Genomic DNA, 9,090 nt, shown 5'->3' with positions numbered 1-9,090 from the left:
GGAGGGCAGTTAGGGGCAACTGGGCCGGCATGGGAGCAGTTAGTCTCGATAAGGCTGGTAGGGGAGTGGTTAGGGGGTGATCAGGCTGGCAGGCCGAAGCGGTTAGGGGCAATCAGGCAGGCAGGCAGGCGAGCAGTTGGGAGCCAGCAGTCCTGGATTGTGAGAGGGAGCCCAGTTTGGAGAGAGTGCAGGCTGGGCTGAGGGACACCCCCCCCCCCCATGCACGAATTTTGTGCACCGGGCCTCTAGTGTATTATATACCGTATTAAACACACACACACACACACACACACACACAAACCATTGCATCATATGCCTATAGCAAAGACAGCACTTAATAATTATTTATTAACAGAATGGATGACATCGTCAGAAATGTCCACGGATTTAATTCAAGCTCAGATATCAAATGTGGTCATGAACTAGAAGCTGTCTAAAGCTAAAGCTCATCTAAACCGAACACCTCAGTAGGCTCATTCCAACCAATTTACAACTCAAGCTATCTCTCTTATGCGTCCTTCAATATTCCCTACAAAAGTGGTTCTTTTTAATTTTCAGTATTTCACTGATTTAAGGAATCCGTTAACATAGCTTTTATGTTAATGGTTAGCCAGAGATTAAATTTGATGCTGGAAAGGTAACAGTTTAAGTTAGCAAATGTTCAATTGTCCTGAGACCATAAAAGAAGAGAAAAAAACTCCTTTTTTTTTTGGTTTGTTTTGTTGTGTTTTGGTGGGGCTGATTTTTTTTTAAATAAGTAAACGACTACATCTTTGGCAGAGGATCTTTCTAGCTTTCAGAAAAGTCCCTTTAAAGTTTAATTTGCATAAAATAACCTGGGGATCTTGTTATGCAGATTTGATTGGGCAGGTCTGTGATGGTCCTGAGGCTACAGTTTTGACTGCTCCTAAGTGATGCCGCTGGCTTTACACCATACTTTGCTTTGCCAAAGATATAAATTCTCAACCGCCTTAAGTCACCTAATTCTCGCTTTCAACTTTAAAATGTGGTCCAAATGTGCTTGTTTTGCAAGAGAAAATTTCCAGAAAACATCTGGCCTGCTAATTTTCTTCACCTTCGAATGGGGAAAAAAATGCAGTTCAGACGTACATCTCCAGTCTCCACACTTGGTGATCTTAAATAGGCTCTGGGACCAAGGAACCCGTCTATAATCAAGAGCTAGGTCTCCTCTGTCTCGCTGCGCTTTGCGGCTCCGGGTCGGCAGAAAACACAGACCGCGGAAGCCCAGGGGATGCCCGGCGACCCCTGCCGCTGACGCCACTCCTTTCCAGGAACCCAAAGCCCGCCCCACCCCGCGCGGTCGCCGATTGGCCGGGAGGGCGCCGGGCGTGACGCAAGGCCCCGCCCTGCCGTCCGTCCGGCTCCGCCCCGCGGGGTGGCCTGGCGGTTTGGTCTGGAGCAGCTGAAACCGGTTTGAGCGCAGCCGCTTTCTGCAGCCGGGCGACGCCGCGGGCCACCTTGGGGAGCGCTGGCGAGGCGCGGACGCCCGGAGCCCGGCAGCTCGGCCCGCGGCACTCGCTCTCGGGCGCGGCGGCAGCGGCGGCGGGGACCCCCGGACGCGGACCCGGCAGGTGAGACGGGAAGCCGGGTGGGCCGGGAGCTCGGTGCGGGGGCCTGGGCGACCACTCACGTGGCAGCCGAGCTGTCAGGGCGGCCCGGCCCGGGGACACGGCGGGGCGGGGGGCGCCGGGACCGACGGCGGGGTCGAGGGGTGGGCTGTGTCCCTTAGCCCGGGCCGGCCACTGCCTGCCGGGGAAACACCGGCCTGGACGTTCCCTTCGGTAAGTCGGTGGGTAGCATCTTTATTCGACTTTTATTGTTTGCTGCCACGTTTCCGCTGGGCTGTCTGTCTAGCGCTTAGTTCCTCTCTGGAAAAAACTGTGAAGTATTTTCGATAAACCAGAATGCAAAGAGCATAGGACCCCTGGGAGTATACGAAGGACCAAGTTAAGGAACGAAGACACAAAAATGCAGCTGAAGTACCCTCACCCGCAGCGGGTCCCTGCCCACCACCACTCTCTTCATCGATCCCTAAGTCGTGGTGTTTTGACAACCGCATATTTTCTGAAATTGCCTAACCACGAGGTCTAGGCCATGCTTGGATACTCCAGTTATTCCAAGAAACCAAAGTGCCTTACTCTCCTAGGAAAAGGTTCCAGGAATAGATAGACTGCAGTGCCCTCGATACAATTTTAAGACAGCAGCTCTTTCTCGCCAGAGCTCTACTTTCTCCAAAGCTCTTTAGTTTGCCTTGATGAGATCTGGGAGAATCTCATCCATTCGGGGCTTTGTCAGCCCCTCCTGCTACCCCACTGCCCTGTTACAAAGGAAGTCTGCCATGAATTCAGTCATGATTTGTAGAGAATTCTTTCACCTTGAGGCAGCTGTTGAGTCTGATGTAGCACCAACATAGGGGAACTGATGGCATCAGGCAGGATATTTGGACCAGATGATGTGGGGGTTTTTTTCTTCCTTTTTTTTTATGATGTTTTCTTTATACTCGTCTTTCACCGTCCCCATTTTTCTCCCCAGCTCCTACCCTCTACTCCTCCCCTTCATCTTTCTCCATCTTGCTACATTTCTGACAGTTGTGACTTAGCTAAAAAGTAAATACAAGTTATCAGTATTTTTTCCAAGTCCTAATGTGCTGGCTGCAAATAACGCAGTATAAACAGGTAAAACTGCACAAGGTCCTATCTGTTTTTGATTTGGAGAGCCCTGGCCGGGTAGCTCAATTGGTTACACGTGATCCCCAGTCAGGACACATTCAAGAAGCAACCAATAAAGGCATAAGTGGGACAACAAATTGATGTTTGATTCTTTCTCTCTCTAAAAATTTTTTTAAAAATTAATTTAAAAAAGAACTAGTGCGAACCAGTATTCTAGACAAAATAAGACTTAGAAAAGTTGGACTCAAAGAAATAATGACCACAAAATAAATCTCACAGTGGCAAAGTGAGTAAAATTTTATGTACAAAAAGTAGATTGATGAATCAAATCTTTGTTTATAACTTAACCAGGAAAAATATATGAAATATATATAAAAAGGAAAACGTTTGGAAAGACTTTACTGCGTTGTTTAGAAAGTGATTAAGGAATTAACTTGGCTTAATGAAATCCAGAAATCCTTTCTTAATAAAAATCTCTTCATGTCTGCATACATTTTACTAAAATATTGGCTCAAAGTATACTGTGGTCAGAGTAGTGGGATCATAATGGTCCTCCACCGAATGAATAGAAATTAACTCAGGAAAATGTAGGCATTTCATATAGTCCTTTCTGACAGCCACTTATGATACTCAAAGCTGTTGGTGTCTAGGAAAGAGCAAAGAGAATCGGAAACAGCTTTTTCTTTGAAAAAAAAAAAAAGTTGGGGGAAAGGAAAAACAGTGAGAGATGTTCTTTTTGGCCAGAGAAACATGTTTTAGCTAAAAATATGTCTTTAATTTAGCTCTAAGTTAAAATGTTCTTATACCTTGGTTTGCCTAAATCTCCTTTTTGTCCCCTAAGCTGGTAAACTAGTAAGGTCACATATTCGAATAGTTTCTTTGACTAAAAGAAGAGAGTAACATTTATTTTGCTAGGTAGTGTAAACTCAGAAATATTTTAAAATGTAAGTTGCAATTCATATTTTGCTAGTTGCTTGAATCTTTAAAAATATTAAAATAGTGTTAAATGCTACTCAAAATCTCAGGTAAGAATGCTGTTTAATATTTATCTAAAAGCACGAAATGGAGGTTATATTTAAAAACCAAAAACCTTGTCAGGAAGCACAGTCTATAAAACAGTGATAGGTGAGTTGATTAAATGAGTTGTATAAAATTACATACACAGTCAGCTCATGTATAGCATTTTTCATCTTATTTTATGTATATTTGGAAGACCTCCCCCTGTCCAAGGTTTTTTGTTTCTTTTTGTTTTGTTTTTGATGAAGAGGAAGTGTTATTGGGTGTGTAAATTTTGTGTTTTCACCACAGAACAGTATTTTACTTGGTCACCACTGTTTTCGTGATAGCTGGTGCTTGGGTGCTTCAATCCTGCACCAGAATTTTGGCTTCTGTCCACGATCAAGTAAACTGCTGTAGCAGCAGCTCTCCCGGCTTTTATTGGTATGGTCTTAAATTGGGGGAGATGGGGTAGAAATTAAACTTTTGGCAATATAAGTGGAAGATGATGCTTTGTTGACATTTGGGGAAGTTTTATGGGGTTATCTTTGTGCTTTTATAGCTTTTATAGTACATTTACTGCAGCTGTGTCCAGCCAAGTTACTATAGTCACTCTTACAACCTTAAGAATAGGAGACTCAATTTTAATGACCAATTGATTTCCCTTTTATTAAATTAAATTTAGATAATTTTCTCATTTAATGCAGTAGAAATTTAGAGATAATTTTGTATCAGTTGTTAAATTTAATGCATGGGGATAATTACATCTGATATCCCTAAAATTGGTTAAACTAGTATTCACCTATTAGTTGATCAATTTTGAATAACTATGTACTATAATTATGTGGACAAGACTCTTAGTTAAGAACTGTGGTAGTAAACACTGGGTGAAAGTATGTTATTGGTTGAGATTGAGGTTGTTTATTCAGCAGTTTTACTGGATAATGGAGCTTTTGCTATGTCTCAAAATTAATTCAATAACATAAAATTTGAGCTTTTTTGTTAGCCTTAAGGTTTCTTTTTGATATAAATTTAAATGGAAGATTGCAATGCTTCAATAAGCCATTTTATTAATTAGAAAAGGAAATATTTGTACTCAGTGTTACTCAGATTCATATCAGATGTCCTGTTAAAAGAGAACTTTTTAATATATATGTTTTTTAATATATTTTCTTGATTTCAGAGAGGAAAGGAGAGGGAGAGAGAGATAGTAACATCAATGATGAGAGAACCATTGATTGGCTGTCTCCTGCATGCCCCCTACTGGGAATTGAGCCCACAACCCTAGCATTTGCTCTTGACCCGAATTGAACCAGGGGCCCTTCAGTCCACAGGCTGATACTCTCTATCCACTGAGCCAAACCAGCTAGGCAAAAGAGAACTATTAAGATTTTGGATAATAATAGGTTATTTAGAGGGGTTAACAATCAAGGTATTTTTAGATTGAGGATATTCTGCAGCAGTGCTAGAACTGGATGTATGTGCTTTAAATAGATCATGTTTACTCTTAGAAAGTACTAGTAGATTAGGGCCCTGGGAGTGCACAGGAGACAACCAGTTGATGTGTTTCTCTCACATCGATGTTTCTGTCTTTCCTTCTCTCTCCCACTGTCTCTAAAAAAAAAAAAAAAAAAAAAAATTCACTGGAAATATCCTCGGGTAAAGATTAACAACAACAACAAAAAGAAAGTAGATTAGATATTTTAGAAACTATTTTGATCAAGGACAGATTTTTCTCCAGTGCAGAGTCTTGGGTTTTCAGTAGTCAAGTTGCTCAATAGGGAAGTCTTTATCCAAGTATAACATGAAACCACATTGACTGATGGTCCTGTTTATATATATTCAACATTTACATTTTATGATTTATGTAAATGGGATGATATATAGTTTATAGCTAACACTGAGCCTGGACTCTTTAAAAATTTTTTTTTGAAAATTTATTTATTGATTTTTTTAAGAGAGAGATGCATTTGTTATTCCACTTATTTATATAGCATTCATTCGTTGATTCCTGTATGTACCCTGACTGGAGATTGAGCCTGCAACCCTGCTGCTTTAGGACATTGCTCCAACAAACTTAAGCCATGTAGCCAGGGTGAGCCTCCACTCTTGATCCCCATAGCTGCCCCCTGTGGATACAAATTAGAGATCAGGTTTCTCAGTCTCAGCCCTGTTGATATTTGGAGTTGGACAGTTATGTATGGAGAGCTGTTCTGTGTGCATTCTATGGTGTTTAGCAGCTCTCCTGGCCTCTACCCACTAGATGCCAGGAACATCTCCGTGGATTGATTGTGGTAACCATAAATGTCTTTCGACATTTGGAGGGCAAAATTGCCTCCAAGTGAGAGCAGACTGATAGTTGCCAGGTGTGAGGGGAATTGGGGGGTGATGAAAAAAGTGAAGGGATTAAGAAGTACAAATTGATAGTCACCAAACAGTCACAGGGACAGCATAGGGAATGTAGTCAATTGTGATAACTATATATGGTGATCCTGCCCGTTCAGCTGTTCTATCCGGCCCGCAGAGCCGAAAGAGCGGAGGGTTCTGTTGCTCTCCCCTCTGCTCCTTTACTTTGAATTTATATTAGTTCACACAAACACTCCATCCATGCTTTTGTTCCGGTCCTCCGGTCCAGTTTAAGAACCCATTGTGGCCCTCGAGTCAAAAAGTTTGCCCACCCCTGTACTAGACTTATCAATCAGAGGGATTACTTTTAAGTTATATTAATGTCTAACCACTAGACTGTACACCTGAAATGAATATAATACTGAATGTTGGCTGTAATTAAAAAATTAAAAAATAAGCTGTATATTCACTTCATAAAAATTAAAAAAAAAATGCCTCCAGTAAGAATCACTACTATAGATCTGTATCACACTGCCTTGTCTTAGAAGTATGGTAGCAGTATTTATTAAATGACCATTGCAGAGTAGTGCTTGTGTTCACAGGGAGCCAAGGGAAAACAAAGGGAAAATAGAAGAATGAATGACAATGAAAGGTTCTTTAGGACTTAGGTATATGCCCTGACTGGGAATCGAACCTGCAATCTTGTAGTGTATGGGACAACACTCCAACCAACTGAGCCACCCGGCCAAGGCATGTTCTTTCTATATTTAAATTCTATAACCTTCTTGAGGATTGACATTATATATTTAAAAAGAAACCTATTTCCTATCATCCCTCAAGTACTTAAATTAGTGGATGGTAAGCAGATTGATTTGGCTGGGGGAAATAGCAAAGAAGTGAAAATTCAGAGAGAAAAAAATGTGGATAAGTGATTAAAGACATCAAAGGCTTAGGGGTTTAGATTTCTGCAAATAATCAAAGTGATTCCAAGAATTTCGAGATTTAGAAGCCAAAATACTGGTAGGAGAATTAGGGTTATGAATGAAGTTCAAACTTTAGAAAGAAAGGCATATATATATGCGTATATATACATATATATGATCAAATAGGGTTTGGTAATAAATTGCAAAGTAGATACTCTAAATTTAAGTCTGCAGAACTGGACTTGATGGTCCTAAGGATAATAAAGAGAAAATCTGAAGAGTGACTTGTAGCGGAAGGTGTTTGGTTTGTCATTAGTTACTAAGAAGCACATTCTCAGACTTGTTGCAGAACATGACTAGTTTGTTTCAGTGGATGATATTTTGTTTTTTGGTTGTTTTCTTGTTACTAAAGTTAAAATCTCTCTGTTAAGGTACAAATCCTCTCTTGAGCCTCTATTTTTCTCTATCGTTTTTTCCTTCCACCATAACATGGGCCTGGCCAGGAAAGATAGGTTGAGTTTAGAACAGCTGCTTATCAGAAGAGAAAGTATGTGACAAGAGAATCTGCATCCTTAAAAAAAACAAAATGGGGGGGGGGGTGTGGAGAGGGGAAAGGTCATATTTGCTTTGCAATTTTTTATGGTCCATATATTTCTATGGAACAGGTCTATAACATTACAGTCCCTAAAACTTGCTAGGTATTTCCTAAGTAATTCAGTCTCTATATAAAGTCTGTGAAGTCTTTTGCTCACAAGTTAAGATTCATTTTTGTTTTTGTATAGCTGTCTAGAGCTAATATTTTCATATATTATAAATGACATCTTTTTCTTCCTAGCCCTACATCCTCAAATAAATCCATCAGAATGACACCTTCTCAGGTTACCTTTGAAATAAGAGGAACTCTGTTTCCAGGTATTGTAAATGAGCATTTTTCTTATCTGGTTTATCTTAAATATGGAGTTGTTGTTAGATGAAAATATCTTTATGGCTTGTCTGACACCAGAAATGTGTTTGGAGCATAGTAAACAACAGGGAAAAACAAACAAAAAAACCTCATATTTTCCAAGAAAGGTGTGATTTTATTTAATTTTGCATATGACAAAGATAATCGGGCTATAATTTTTAAATAGCATAAAAATAAGGGAAATTTTGCAGTGCAAGAAATTGGAAAAATACTTGGCTAAGATAACTTTGTTCCCAATTTATAAATTTTTATTTTTAGCTTCATTGTATTTTTTTGCTGTCTACTTAAGCAGTGTGAAATAATTTTTATGTAAGATAGCATGTCAAAACAGTATCATACCTGGGTTATATACATCTTTGTTTAATATACTCTGGCTATACTAGCCAGTTCCTCAAATCTGTTGCATTTCTTCTCTAGAACCATTGGGATTTTCTCAAATTATTTCCTCTAGATCTGTATTGTGCCCCACTTACCTCTCTTTACTATAATCTCCCATACTTCCAACTAGATTAAGGTCCCTGTTTATTTAAAAAATAAAAATCAGGGAAGGTATGATAACCTAAATTTATTATAAGAAATCTGGTTACTTTAGAGGATTTAAGTATTTCAAATATTTTGACATGTAATCTTTGTACTCAATCACCTTGTGCTTTACACACATGTATTTAGAACTCTGAAAACTCCTGAATGACTCTCATACCTATAATTTTAGTTAAGTTTTATAGCCCAAGCTTACAAAATGCTCATGCAGGTGGCTAAACCAACTGTAATTCTAGTTTTTCCAGAATAGTGCCTAAAGCTAGAAACGGAGCTACTCTCAGAATGTGGAGGAATTTGTCTTGACCTTTATCATTTGGGTTCAGTTCATTATATTTTTCTTTATGAATTTTAATTACATTAATTCAGAAAGTGTTGATATAAGTCAAAGACTTCTGTGTGTTTATCTCCATAAAGGTGGTAGACTTTTTAAAATATATATATATTTTTTATGGATTTCAGAGAGAAAGGGAGAGGGAGAGAGATAGATACATTAATGATGAGAGAATTATTGATCAGCTGCCTCCTGCATGCCCCTACTGGGGACGGAGCCCGAAATCTGGGCATGTGCCCTGACCGGGAATCAAACTGTGACCTCCTGGTTCATAGGTCGATGCATAGCCACTGAGCCACA

The 9,090-nt window shown here is 39.8% G+C and overlaps 1 protein-coding gene across 5 annotated transcripts in view; it reads left to right on the top strand.

Moving 5' to 3' along the window:
* Positions 1-1,399: 1,399 nt before the first annotated feature.
* Positions 1,400-9,090, top strand: part of GPCPD1 (glycerophosphocholine phosphodiesterase 1) — a 59,400-nt gene continuing 51,709 nt past the window's right edge. For 3 of the 5 annotated variants that reach the window (XR_013961476.1, XR_013961477.1, XM_080685187.1), the window contains exons 1-2: positions 1,400-1,592; positions 7,791-7,867. Coding sequence is in view for 2 of the 5 variants with exons in the window: in XM_080685187.1 (XP_080541313.1) it covers positions 7,819-7,867 (49 nt within the window). In the remaining 3 variants the exon portion in view is untranslated. The remainder of the gene's footprint in view (positions 1,593-7,790; positions 7,868-9,090) is intronic. The other 2 variants (XM_080685189.1, XM_080685188.1) reach the window with 2 other exon arrangements.

Source organism: Plecotus auritus (genome assembly GCF_963455305.1).
Source record: "Plecotus auritus genome assembly, chromosome: 8".
Lineage (NCBI taxonomy): Eukaryota > Metazoa > Chordata > Mammalia > Chiroptera > Vespertilionidae > Plecotus > Plecotus auritus.
The sequence above is the reverse complement of the archived record's forward strand: the minus strand, read 5'-3'. Positions and strand labels throughout refer to the sequence as shown.